Raw genomic sequence first — 14,407 nt, 5'->3', positions numbered from 1 at the left:
CTATGGGGCTGTGGAGTTAGACAGTGCAGTATATTCCCTTAGCTAATAGATATCCAAAGCACAGTTACAAAACATAAATGGTACGTTAATATCCAGCTAATGATTTTCTCTAGCATACGTATAGATCATGACATGTTAATATCTTAAGGCGCCTTAAATCTTAAGGTACGAAACATTCCCAAATTCAGGCAGAAGGCCGGTTGTGTGACGTCATTATATCTCTAGGTTTGTGGTAAACAACTCCCCTATATAACGCCTTACCTTGCAGAGTCAAGTCAGATTTTCACCATTTGGCTGTGTGTTATCTCCGAGTCTCTAGAGCTCGTCCTGACCTGTAATACTCTTGTGTAATAAACATTATACTTGTAAGTACTGGGTCCACATCTCCTCTCTTCGAACATCGACTTCGACAAGACACTACTGCTGGAAAGATACGATAACAGCTCATAGGCTTTCCGCTGACCTAGAGAACATATTAAAAGAATCATTAATGTTTGTTATTAACCCCAGAAAAATATTGAAATAATTAAGACAATCAAACCTGATGTGACCACTGATACACAATCTTCAGTTAAACACACACCACCAATGCTCAGTTTCTTTTCATAGATGTCTTGAAAATAAGATATTTCATCATTATTATCATTCCCCTAGGGTTGCAACTGTAACGGATGTGAACACGAGATTCAGGACTTGGTTTTGGGTTCTTTATTTTGCTGCAGACACCTGCAGAAACCAACAGAAACCTTTTTGCTCCATACAAAAGTCCTCAGTGTAACAAAATGGCACTCATACTTTTCTCTTAGTATATAAAGCACACTATACACAACCTTATCTATTACATAAAACTACTCACACCAGTAACAAATTGTTGGGCAAACAGTTATTAAATCAAAAAGGAAACCCACATACCTGCAGAAACCAACAGAAACCGTTTTGCTCCATACAAAAGTCTACAAAATAGAATAAAATTACATTAAAGGCTGCCGAAATAGTTGGCACAAAAACAAAATGGCTGCCGCATTAAATAAAATACATCTCCGTGGACGTTTTAATTACGTTAATTTACAGCATTTCCAAAACATATAAACACTCAAAACAACAGCGCAGTGTACTTGAAATTTACATCGGTCATTTATTAAAGAAAACGATAAAACAGCACGGAGGATTTCAACAGGTGACTTACCCTCAGTGTAACAAACTTGCACTGAGGGAAGGAAGAGCCGACAGGAAGTAAGAACTTCGGGGAGCACAAAAGTTGGTGCACAGCAACATCACTTCCGCAGGTAGTGTTAACAAAATAAAACAATAACAAAATAAAATTCACAAATACAAATTATAAATACAAATGAATACAGTACATTCTTAACTCTATTACACAACTACAAATGAAGGGAACAACTTCTTTAATCAACAAAGGAACTGGAAAAGGAACACTGTGCTAAGCTTTAGTCTTCTTGAAGCTGTGCATAACAAAACACACTAGACGGCAACAAGGAAATACTTACTTCAAACTTTTGTGAACAAAAAATCTAATACAACGAGACCCCTGGAACGCATTCACATTGACCGATCTATCATGACCAGACAAACAAAAAAGTCTCAAGGGGCATTATGAGAAACACAACAGGTAGGCCGCTATTTTGCACTTAGTGGCCAGTTTGGCCAGCTGACTCCGAATTTAACAATCCTAGTGTTTGACATTTACCCTCATTCAGATCAACGAGGGTCCTCCTTCATCGCTGCTCCGCTGTCCGTGTGTGTGAGGTCAACAGTGAACTATGAATATGTATAAAACGAATATCTGCTGATAAATCCTAATTAAACTTTTGTTGCAAAGGTTGAAACTGAATCACTTCTCTCCTTTATGAATCCTCACGTCTCGTACAGTAGGACTGAATCTTAAATCTTTTACCAAACTCAGATCAACTAAACGGTTTCTCTCCTGTATGACTCCTTTTATGTCTATTTAGATGGCAACTATGGCTAAATCTTTTACCACACTCAGAGCAACTAAACGGTTTCTCTCCTGTGTGACTCCTCATATGTGTATTTAAATTGCCCCTTATGTTAAATCTCCTACTGCACTCAGAGCAACTAAACGGTTTCTCTCCTGTATGAGTCCTCATATGTGCATTTAAATGGCCCCTATGGCGAAATCTTTTACCACACTCAGAGCAACTAAAGGGTTTCTCTCCTGTATGAGTCCTCATATGTGCATTTAAATGGCCCCTATGGCGTAATCTTTTACCACACTCAGAGCAACTAAACGGTTTCTCTCCTGCATGACTCCTCATATGTGTATTTAGATTGCTCCTTAGGTTAAATCTTCTACTGCACTCAGAGCAACTGAACGTTTTCTCTCTTGTATGACTCCTCTCATGTCTATTTAGATCACCCTTTCTGTTAAATCGTTTACCACACCCAGAGCAACAAAACGTTTTGTTACATTCCATATCACTTAGAGGCTCCATCCAATCATCCTCACTGACTTCAGTCTCAGAAGAGTCTTCAGCCTTGTCCTCAGGACCTGGTTGTAAAAGTACATCAGGACCTGAGTTCCTGGCTGGTTCTGGTCCTCCACAGTCCGCTCTGTTCTCCTTCCTCTCACTCGGATGAAGCTTTGAAGATTTAAGTTTCTCTTCATCTTCTTCACTCTTCACAGCGACGGGATCCAATGTGAACTTGACATCAGCCTCCTCCAGTCCTTGAAGCTGCTGTCCATCCTGAGTGGTCAACGGTTCCTCCTGTTCCTTTTTAATGTTGGGGGGCTCTGGGTCCTCCTGGTCCACAAGGGGGCTCCACTGCTGCTGGTCAGGGGGAACCTCGTCTTTATTCACCATCAGTTGATGGACGTCTGCAGGACACACTGAAACACATATACACATGTTTATCATTTCAGAGATTCCTGAAGTGTTTTGAAAAAAATCGTGTTGTGTCGTTAAATGTCGTCTGTTGTGATTTTTGAATGATCGCATTCAAGAGGCAGAGATGTTGAGGTCGTTTACAGTTGGTGCTACGACGCAGCTCGTAAAGGAAGCAGCATAAAACAAAGTGTTTCTGGTACAAACTTTTTTTCATTTCGAGGCTAAATAAACCAATAAGGTTACTTACAGAGGAGAACAAGGCGAGGGGACGTTAGCTAGTTGGTTAAGATGCTTTCAGAAAAGTGCTGTGGGTAAAACTCAGAGAAAAGTGTCCAGAATTTCTGTTTCAGGTATGAGCAACACAGCAGCAGGTTTTCTGCACAGACTCGAGCGTATGCTAGCTAACTTTAGCCTGTGAGCGGTTTCTTTCAAGCCAGTTGGAGGGTAACATTTCATCCACATGCCAACACTGAAAGATGCCCCACCATCAGTTGATCAACTCCGCAGGTACTCTTCCATGTTAGGGGCAATGCATGGTGAGGATTTCAAAACTTCAAAACAGTTGAAAGTGAAGTGCACAAGATGTCTTCTCCCTTCACGTGCAGTGTGGAAATGCACCCAGTGATGTTCAGCTCGAACTCATTGACCTGCAGTCTAATACACTACTGGCAGAGCACGTTAAGTCAGTATCACTGCTGGAGTTGTATTCTTCTCTCAAAGAGGAGAACTTTATATACATGAAGAGGCATACTCAGAAAATGTTGGTTCTATTGGATCTATTTACATATGTGAACAAACATTATCTGTGATGAAGTTTAACAAATCCAGATACAGATCCTCTCTCACTGATGATCACCTGTCAGCTGTCCTTCGCATATACACCTCAGATATTCAACCTGACGTCAGTGCACTTGTTCAAGCCCAAAACAGAATAGATTTCTCTCAGTGAACAGGAAAAAAAACTGAAAACCAGCAAATGGGGTGATTAGACTATATGCAAATAGTAATAGCACTTTGTATTAGGGCTGCTCGATAATGGAACAAATCATACGATTATTTTGGACAATATCGAAAAATCACGATTATTCAAACAAATTTTAATATGTGCCCTTATTCTGAAGTCTAAGGCATTGTTTCAAATCCCTTTCAAGATATGTGTACTGTTTTCTTTCTTTTTTAACAATATGATTTATATTGCTGTCTCAACGTGATGCTGACATGGACACGCACTGGTGAAGGGTTTCTGTAGGATTTTTATTTCAGCGAGACCTTCAGTAGATCGCTGCACTTCACACACAGGTAGGGTTGGCAACTCCCTGAAAAATAAATAAGGGACACCTCCTTGGCAGGGCCGGCCGACCCGATGCCTTCACCCTTCCTGGCGTGTTGAATTGTTTTTGCCCCTTTTTTTGTGAGTGAAAAGATTTTTTGATTAAAGTGTGATATGTTGGCGTTATTACTTTGCCTGCCTCTTTTTTTTCATTGGCTAATCAATAAATCAAATTTGATTTGTATAGCCCATATTCACAAATCAAAAATTCGTCTCATAGGGCTTTAACATGGTTTGACATCCTCCGTCCTTAACCCTCAGCAAGAGTAAGGAAAAATTTCTTTAAACTATTTTAACAGGGTAAAAATACGTAGGAGGCTCAGGGTCATTGGTGACTTATGCCAAGGCTCTGTCTGTGCTGTGATTGGATTGGATTGGATTAGATTAGATTAGAGTCGACTTTAGAATTGAGAATTTGTTAGTCATATCGATGGATGATGCGGGTTTAAATGTAATTGGAACTATTTCCTTAAATTTAGCTACAGCACTATCAGGTAGAAATCTAGAAAAAGAGTTTTTCCATTAGTGACATAAATTCAGTTGATGAAAAATCGAAGGTTATTAAATTATGGTCTGCTAGTATTGGATTGCGCTGAAGTACTGTTAGATGTTAAATTTTGACACTGTATGATAATACAAGATCAAGTGTGTGGTTACAACAATGAGTAAATTGGTGTACACACTACCTTAAAACAATTGAGTCTAGTATCGGAATAAATGCTACGCTAAGGTAGGGCTGCACAATTATGAAAAAAAAAAAATCATAATCACGATTATTTTGGACAATATTGCAATCAGGATTATTCATCCGATAATTTTTTTAGTCTGAAAACATGATGCATTTAGTCAGTATTTCTCTCCACTTTGTAAATGAGAACTTTGAAATTTCCTCTCGTTATTAAATGTACCCATCTGCCCCCCCACTACAAGCAGACAGACAGAGAGAGAAAGAGAGGGGTGGGGGATTGTTAGAAGGACCATCATCATTTACCCCTGAACACCTATATTGAACGGGTTACATACAACAACAAGCGGCTGACACGGAGAAATGTGTGTCCGGTGTGAACCGCCAGGCGGCTGCGCGCTTGAGAATGGACGCTGCACAGCACAGCTGAGACATTGTGTGGTGCTGCTCCTCTTTGGATTCTTCGAATCCGAAGTGTTCCCATACAACATACGTTTTTCGACCCTTTTTGTCGATTAAACAGGGCTGCCCTCTCTCTGCCATTTTCTACTTCAGCTGTTTTTTAAATACCGCCGGTCACCACACACACAACTCACCTCCTTCACATTACAGCTGCTTGAGAGTAGGGATGGCTATCGTTTTGTGTTTTTCCGATACCGGTGCTTAACCAATACCGGTGCCTAAACGGTGCCTGAACCGTGACTTTAAAAAAAGGAAAAACACACAAGATGCTTGACGACATTTAAGAAAGGCTTTTTTTATTGCCAAATATATGAACTGTTTAAAGTAGATTATAAATATAAATAAATAAAAAACACGTTTAACTTTAAACTACTTTCTTTTCCTTCACTCGGAGACCCCGTGTCTCCGTGGCTGGGGCTGGCGCAGGCGATGCTTCGGCCCGCCTTCGTCCCCCCAAAATGCAGACGCTCTTGTGAAACCTTTCTCAGCGTGGTCTTCGTTCCTCCCACCCCCAGCCTTTCCAAGCACAGGGGATGCCACTTCCCGTGAAGGAACGAATGGCTGTGAGAGGAGGCGGGATGAACGAAGACCTCAGTCTTCAATTGGCTCAGGCACCGAAATGAAGCACCGGAATCTGCGTTGCATTTCGGTCCGGGTAGGTACCGGTTGTATTGGAACCGGTGCCCTATTGGAACTAGTTCTCGGTACCCAACCCTACTTGAGAGTGAGTGCCAGTCAGCAGGGCCGCGTTGAATGCTATGGGAGAAGGACTGAATTGCACATTCAATTTCAGAAAATCGTTTCAACTCGATTATATTAGTTTGGAGATTGGCTGACCCAAAAATCAAAATCCTCGATCCCTAAATAGCAATATCTTTAGGACCTTTTTTAATGATAAAATTCTAACTATTAGAAATAAAATCAACCATCTCCTGCCCTCAATTGGCAGTAATACCCTCCCAACAACAGAGATCTCAGAAACGGCTGAGAATCCCACCCATTACTTAGACAGCTTCTCTCTGATCACCCGTGATCAGTTTACCAAATTAATCTAAGGTTCTAAACCAACAACCTGTGTCTTAGATCCCATTCCTACAAAATTACTTAAAGAAGTTCTGCCCCTAATTGATAGTTCGTTACTTAATACAATCAATCTGTCATTATCATCAGGTTATGTACCACAGTCTTTTAATATACCAGTAATCAAATCCCTTCTCAAAAAACCCACCCTAGACCCAGAGTTTTAGCCAATTACAGACCAATATCTAATCTCCCCTTCATGTCTAAAATCTTACAAAAAATGGTAGCCAATCAGCTGTGTGAGTTTCTCCAGGAAAATAATATATATGATGACTTTCAGTCGGGGTTTAGAGCCAATCACAGTACAGAGACAGCCTTGGCAAAAGTCACTAATGACCTTTTAATAGCCTCAGATCAGGGACTTGTGTCTGTCCTCATTCTGTTAGATCTCAGTGCAGCATTCGACACAATTGACCATCGAATTTTATTACAAAGACTCAAACAGTTAATTAACATTAATGGAACCGCCCTTAACTGGTTTAAATCTTATTTTTCTGATCGCTCCCAATTCGTGCAAATTAATGAAGAGTCATCTGTGCTCACCAAAGTAAACCATGGTGTTCCTCAGGGCTCTGTGCTCGGCCCAATTTTATTCTCATTATATATGCTTCCACTAGGAAACATTATCAGGACACACTCGTTAAATTTCAACTGCTATGCGGATGACACCCAGTTATACTTATCAATAAAACCTGAAAGAAGTAATCAATTAACTAAACTTCGAGCATTTCTAAGGACATAAAAACCTGGATGACCCGCAATTTTCTGTTATTAAACTAAGACAAAACAGAGGTTATAATACTTGGCCCCAAACACCTTAGAGCAGGGGTTTTCAACTGGTTTTGTCCCAGGGACCACCATTCTGACTAGAAAGTAATCCGCGGCCCACTGGTGTGCCTACACGCGCGCTTGCCTACGTGTGTGTGTGTGTGCGCGTACGTGCAGGTGAATAGAGGGAAGTTTTAGCATTTGTCTTTCCATGTTGGTTTTATTTAAAAACCGCAAAAAAATCTGCAAAAATGTGTAAAATACAAAAAAACGGTTGATTTTCAGTGCTTAAGAATTGAAAACAAAATTAAAATGCAGCTTGTAGTTCAACTGCATCTCAGAACCACATGTACGTCAATATATAACGTTCATGACGTAAATGTTCAGACATTTAGCTGACATGTTGAGAGAATGTTAAAGTAAACTGGGGCTACAACTGAATAGGGAAGATGACAAAGTAATGCAGAATATGTCACAAATGATAATCATACAATATCACACAAACAATTGAAGCGTACTTAAGTTTAACCTCATGATCACCAGCAGCAAATCCCACCTACTGCGTGAGTGTCACACCGCGGTGAGGTTTGTCTTGGGTTTTTTGTCTCGTAACTTCCCGTTTTATTTTGAAATCCTAACTCTCCTCTCGTTTCAGGTCACTTGCCCTGCCTCATGTGTCACTGATCACTGATTGTTTCCACCTGTTCCCTTCACCCTCATGTGCTTATAATCTGCGTCTCCCCTTTGTCTTGTGCCAAAGTGTTTCGTCCTCGTCCGTGCACCTAAGCCCTTTTCCAGTCATTGTCGTGTTTTGCCTATGAGGTTTGCTACGCCACGTAAGTTGTTTTCTGTTTCCTCCGAGAGAGAATTTTCGTTTGTTAAAGTTTTCTAGTTTAGCTTTGTTTTGTGTTGTTTGTAATATGTTCTTCTTCCTCCCTTTTGGAGCGATTTATGTTTAGAGAGTTTTAGTTAGTTTGATGAGCCTCCTGTTTAGGTGAGCCTTTTCTTTTGTCCCGTTTCATAGTGGTTTGGTTTTCCTCCTTCGAGAGTGCTTTTGATTTCTTGCTCTAGCCTTTTGTTTGTCATCCTTCGGGAGCGCTTTTGATTTCTTGCTCTAGCCTTTTGTTTGTCATCCTTCGGGAGCGATTTATGTTTCATACCTCTTTCCTTGTCTAGTGAGTGTTTTGAATTTATTAGGGAGTTTTTCTATCCCAGAGTTTTTCTTTCAGGTCATAGATATATTAAATGAGTTTTTTCATAGCCCAATTGGGTTAGGGTTTGTCACTCTTCATAGAGGATCGGAATTCAATAAAGTGTGCTGGTACGTGTAATCCTCTGCATCTGATTCCTCATTTCAGTGCAGGCCTGAGAGTGAGTAGTACTTCTGTGTTTGTGTGTGTCTAGAGTTCTCCTAAGAAATAGTTTCTCAACCAGCGAACGTGGTAAAGTTGACTGTTATTGCAATTAATTGTTTTGGCTAGCATGCCAATTTATTTTTCTTGTTACAAAGTATGTTTTTCGCTCTTGTTTTAGTTAATATTTTCATTATTAATTCTGCCATTTTGGGCTTTCTTTTTGGAAAAATAAAAATGTCATTCATACAAACTACATCTCTAAGACCTCCTGAGAGTTTTTCTACCTAGCTCAACCGCTCTTCTACATCTTGTGGATCGCGCACCGGGGCTAGCGGTGGTGGATCCAGTGTGGTGGATTCTGTGTCGTGTGGGCTGATCGTGGTGGCGGACCCTGTGTCGCATTGGCATCGGGTACGGGCCTAAATGAGTTTAGGATTAATTGATAGACTGGAATTAAAATAGCAGCATCTTCACCTCCTTGGCCGAATTCTCTGGGAACGTGTGAATTTACAGTGCCTTGCATAAGTATTCACCCCCTTGGACTTTTTCCCATTATGTACTGTTACTAACTGGAATTCAAATAGACTTAAATAAACTTTTTCCCGTTTGATCAACAAAACATGCATAGTACTTTGGAGGTGCAAAATACATTTTATTGTGACACAAACAATAATGAGAACAAAAAAGTTGACATCTGTTGGGTGCATAAGTATTCACCCCCCTGTGTCAATACTTGGTAGAACCCCCTTTCGCTGCAATTACAGCTGCAAGTCTTTTGGGGTATGTCTCTACCAGCTTTGCACATCTAGAGATGGAAAGGTTTGTCCATTCTTCTTGGCAAAAAAGATGAAGCTCAGTCAGCTTGGATGGAGACCGTCTGTGAACTGCAATCTTCAAGTCTTGCCATAGATTCTCTATTGGATTGAGGTCTGGGCTTTGACTGGGCCATTTTAAGACATTAACATTCTTTAATACAAACCGTTCCTTTGTAGCTCTGGCTGTATGTTTAGGGTCATTGTCCTGCTGGAAGACGAACCTCCGCCCCAGTCTCAAGTCTTTTGCAGACTGCATCAGATTTTCTTCAAGGATTTCCCTGTATTTGGCTCCATCCATCTTTCCCTCTATTCTGACCAGTTTCCCTGTACCTGCTGAAGAGAAGCATCCCCACAGCATGATGCTACCACCACCATGTTTCACTGTTGGGATGGTGTGCTCAGGGTGATGGGCAGTGTTGGGTTTTCGCCACACATAGCGTTTTGCATTGAGGCCAAAAAGTTCAATTTTGGTCTCATCTGACCAGAGCACCTTCTTCCACATGTTTGCTGTGTCTCCCACATGGCTTCTGGCAAACTCCAAACGGGATTTTTTATGGATCCCTTTCAACAATGGCTTTCTTCTTGCCACTCTTCCATAAAGGCCAGATTTGTGGAGTAGACGACTAACAGTTGTCCTGTGGACAGATTCTCCCACCTCAGCTGTGGATCTCTGCAACTCCTCCAGAGTAACCATGGGCCTCCTGGTTGCTTCTCTGATTAATTTTCTCCTTGTCCGACTCTTCAGTTTGGGTGGACAGCCTCCTCTTGGTAGGTTTGCGGTTGTGCCATATTCTTTCCATTTTCTTATGATGGATTTTATGGTGCTCAGAGAGATGTTCAAAGCTCTGGATATTTTTTTATAACCTAACCCTGCTTCATATTTCTCCACAACTTTATCCCTGACCTGTTTGGTGAGCTCCTTGGTCTTCATGATGCTGTTTGTTCAGTAATGATCTCCAACAAACTCTGAGTCCGTCACAGAACAGGTATATTTATACTGAGATTAAATTGCAGACAGGTGGACCCTATTTACTAATTATGTGACTTGCAAATGTGACTTGTGAATGCAATTGGTCGCACCAGATCTTTGTTAGGGGTTTCACAGTAAAGGGGGTGAATACATATGCACTCAACACTTTTCAGATTTTTATTTGTAAATAATTGTGAAATCCATGTAATATTTCCCCCCACTTCCAAATGATGCACTATTTTGTGTTGGTCCATTACATAAACTCACGATGAAATACATTTTAATCTGTGGTTATACCATGACAAAATGTAAAAAAGTCCAAAGGGGGTGATTACTTATGCAAGGCACTGTATATGCCGGAGGGGGAGTAGATTCATTTAGACTGACATATTCATCTGGATCCACGTCTCGGTGAGGGACAATAAATCTATGTTTTAATCTGACACTACTTCATTAACTAAAATAGCATTTGATGACAGATCTAATGTTTACAAAAACACTTTTTAAAGTATTATTTTCCTGAGTTGTTGCAGAGGTTTTGTTAATTTGTTTTTTGTGTTTAATTCTCGCCCTGTTATAGTTTAATTTAATCTGACGGTGGACAGACACAATCTCTATGGGGTTTTGTGACTGATCCAGAGGGAGCGCAGAGAAGTGTGTAGCACTGCAGCTCTGCTTCCTGGTCCCAACTCTGGGTTGTCATGTAATAGACTGGCTCCTAGATAAGAGAGCTGCTCCATTCCAAGTGTGCTGAACGCGTCTCTGCTAACAAGACCAGGTTTCCTCCAAAAAGTTTTGCCAATTATCTACAAAGCCCGGAACGTTTACAGGACAGCACCTGGACAGTCAGCTGGTAGAAGACAACATGCGGCTCAACATGTTCTCACCTGTTGTGTTAGGAAGCGGGCCAGAGGAAACTACTGTGTCCGACATCGTTTTTGCAAAATCACCAACTCAACATTAGTTTCAGTGACCTCCCACATGCGAAGCCGGGAGTCGTTGCTGCCGACGTGAATTATGATTTTACTGTATTTACGTTTAGTTTCAGCCAGCAGCTTCAGTTTGGATTCGATGCCCCGGCTCTGGTCCCTGGGATGCAGCTGACTGTGGTCCCTGGATAATCTGTTTGAACCGTGAGCTGGTGGCTCTTTAATCGTGGGCTCTTTAAGGGTAGCACTGTGCCCCCTCCGGAACGTCACCCACCGCCCTGGGCTCCCGGCTGCACGTGACAGGTCGAGGGACTGCTAGCTGAGGCTAAGCTACGTGCTAAGCTAGGTGGCTCAGTGGCGGCTAGCGGGGGCTAAGCTAACTACAGCTAACGGAGGTTCTAAGCTGCGGAGCTTCTCGCCTCCATCGCTACCAACACAATGCATTTATTACATGTAGCACTACTGTTAATGGAGGCGGAGGAGTCAGTGAACACGAGACACTCGGAGCAAGAGAGAGAAGACATCGCTGCTGTCTCCGCCTGTTGGACTACGAGGCTGAGCTCACACAGAACACAGAGTCACGGAGCACCAGAGAGTAGGGGCTGGTCTGTGTGGCTGTTTAACTACAGACCGGTGATTGTAGCCGTAGTGATGCAGAGAAACAGCTGTTAGCAGAGGAGCTAGTTCACAGAGCGACCACCACCAGCGACTGGTAAACAGGAAGTGACGATATGAAGCAGCAGCTTACCGTAATGACGTAATCTTAACATTTACCCTTACCAGTAGAAGCTTATCAAATGATTATGAGTAGAATTGAGTTCAGCCTGTTGGTGCGGCCCTCCACAACTGTCCATGTTCTCATGTGGCCCCTTGGGAACATGAATCCCCCCCCCCCTGCTCCCGGGACTGACCTGCTCTGTGCAGCCGGACTACGGGCTGCATCGCGGCATCGAGCAGCCTCCTCTGGCGGCAGACCTCCCGCTCGGACCGCTCTGTCCGCTCCACTCGCTCCTCGGACTCTAACAACGTTTCCTCCAGCCCCGCGAGCCGCTCGGTGAGCATCGCTCTCAGCTCCGGGACTCGATCCTTTCCTCCTCCTTCCTCCACCTGCAACAGGAAGTCTTCCGCTCATGTACCAACACCCGCAGCAGCTGCACGGTGGACAAGTTCCTCCTCTCTGAGTCTTTGAGTAGACAAAGAGAGCTCTCGACAGGAAACAGAGGCTCCGAGCTCCGAGCCAGCAGTGACCCCTTTTGGACTGGAGGACGAAGAGGAAACGAGAGTACTAATACTTCACAGTAGAAATACTCTGTTACAAGTACTTGTTAAACAAGTAGTAAAGTATAATCAACTAAATAAACTTAACCGATGGTGGAAGAAGAATTCGGATCATTCACTGAGGTAAAAGTACATAGACAGTAAAGTAATATTCCATTACAACTAAAAGTACTAAGACAGTGAAGTAGAAATACTCAATAATAAAATTAAACAAACTCCGACAGTAGAAACAAATATAAACGACAATTTCTAGGACTGCAAAGCAGCACTGAACGGGCCAAGCACATGCATTTTGAAACGTTGCATTCGTCACACGCCATGGTCACAGCGTGTGACGAAAAATCGATCTTTGAGTTAGTTTGTATCTCCATCCTGTTGAGATATCACTTATCTCAATTTGAAGTTGATCTGATGTCATGTGATGTAAATCACATTTTTTCACACGTTGGATCCATTTCCCATTCAAAAGGTAGAGTAAAGGCATCAGTGTTTGTTTCCCCATATAATCTATATTTTATCAATAAAATAAATCCCCACTCTCTGTGGATCTGAACACTGCAGCTGGAGAGACTCATGAGGACATCATGAAGACATTTGTGAGGACACACTGACCTCTAGTGTTGAGATCACATCAACACACCCAACCTCAATAGAGAAGCCTCTTGTTGTCTCTTTCTGTTCTTTGACTTTGACAGGAAGAAGTGAAGGAGAATTCTGTCTATGTTCAAGACCTTTAACTCAAATGTTTTGCCCATGGACACTTCAGCCTACTGGTGGGAGGAGCTTGGGATTGAACCAACAACCTCCTGGACAACTCAGTCCACTTTCACAGTAAAGTTTCCACAAAGTTTCCAAAATATTAAGTCCTGAGAAATTATCCTTTTCAGTTTGATTGAACTGTCGCTTCCTCAAAGGGACATTGTGCTTTCACTCTGAAGATGAACAGGAAGTGATTCTATGGATCTTGTTGCCGTTACAGATATCAGAACCAATAACAATAATCTGGATTTTGAAGAAGTTACTTGTTAACGATGCTCAGCAATGTTTCTGTAAGAGTGGTACGTAAATAAACAAATAAACATGAATGTATGTTTTCAATGTGTTTTCCTGCTTCAGTTACCGGTTGCACACACAAACACACTCAACCAAACACACACACTCTTAACCAAACACACATTATTCATAACTATCTTAATATGAATTTGCAGAAACAGCAGCTTGATGAGAGAAAAGTCTAATGAGTTTTGAGACTTGTAGTAGGTGGCATACTGCTGTGTTAGTGTGTTAGATCTCTTCATGTCAGGGCTCTGATCATGTGACAGGACTAGGGCTGTGAAATGATTACAATTTTTAATCAAATTAATCACAGGTTTCTATGGATTAATCATGATTAATCACATTACCGATTTTTTCGGAATATTTTTGTGAAAACAAGATTTACGACATTTAACTTTTCTTTTAAGCTGCAACTCAGCAGTTATCATTGCTTTTCCATATGGAACATTAATATAATCTTCATCCTAAACAGAATTCGGGCTCCTTAGCCATTGTGTGGTTGAATAAACCTTTTTTTTTTTAAATTAAACAGAAATTATTTGAGCTTCTTAGCCATAGGATGGTTGACATTTTTTATATTTTTTGTCACACAACCATTAACCACACCATGATACAATCTAATGCCTCTAAAGGCCCTCTAAGCTACTCGGTCTTTAGCCAGTTGGTGAGGCAAACTAACTTGTTCAAATTCTCTGACAGTAAAGCTGACCGCTTCTTTTGCACAATGTGTCCGGCGAGTGAGTCTGGTTTGGCGCATTCCACTTGAACGCCCCTCGCCGACCAACACATGCTTCGCGTTGCGGTGGTTAGGC

The 14,407-nt window shown here is 41.7% G+C and overlaps 2 protein-coding genes across 3 annotated transcripts in view; one reads left to right on the top strand and one right to left on the bottom strand.

Annotated features, from left to right (window-relative positions):
* Nucleotides 1-693: 693 nt before the first annotated feature.
* Nucleotides 694-12,443, bottom strand: LOC128450909 (oocyte zinc finger protein XlCOF19). Of its 2 annotated transcripts, none has more exons than XM_053434671.1 (2): nt 12,173-12,443; nt 694-2,869 (listed from the first exon to the last, which is right to left on the bottom strand). In XM_053434671.1, exons 1-2 carry the CDS (start codon nt 12,321-12,323, stop codon nt 1,926-1,928), a joined length of 1,095 nt encoding a protein of 364 aa, XP_053290646.1. In that variant the 5' UTR covers nt 12,324-12,443; the 3' UTR covers nt 694-1,925. The 2 variants fall into 2 exon arrangements, with proteins under 2 accessions (XP_053290646.1, XP_053290647.1); XM_053434672.1 differs by lacking the exon at nt 12,173-12,443 and adding an exon at nt 12,042-12,139.
* The window catches only part of LOC128450900 (E3 ubiquitin-protein ligase TRIM35), a 454,970-nt gene continuing 448,455 nt past the window's right edge, over nt 7,893-14,407 (top strand). The window contains exon 1 of the mRNA XM_053434661.1: nt 7,893-8,028. The gene's annotated coding sequence lies outside the window, so the exon portion shown is untranslated. The remainder of the gene's footprint in view (nt 8,029-14,407) is intronic.

The sequence above is a fragment of the Pleuronectes platessa genome, chromosome 11 (genome assembly GCF_947347685.1).
Source record: "Pleuronectes platessa chromosome 11, fPlePla1.1, whole genome shotgun sequence".
Taxonomy (NCBI): domain Eukaryota; kingdom Metazoa; phylum Chordata; class Actinopteri; order Pleuronectiformes; family Pleuronectidae; genus Pleuronectes; species Pleuronectes platessa.
The sequence above is the reverse complement of the archived record's forward strand: the minus strand, read 5'-3'. Positions and strand labels throughout refer to the sequence as shown.

Excerpts from the sequence above, each read along its gene's own strand:
- LOC128450909 (XM_053434671.1), bottom strand. The coding sequence starts at position 12,323 with ATGCTCACCGAGCGGCTCGCGGGGCTGGAGGAAACGTTGTTAGAGTCC. Across the intron at positions 2,870-12,172 it reads AGTCCGGCTGCACAGAGCAG|TGTGTCCTGCAGACGTCCAT; the intron begins GTCAGTCCCGGG and ends TATGTGTTTCAG.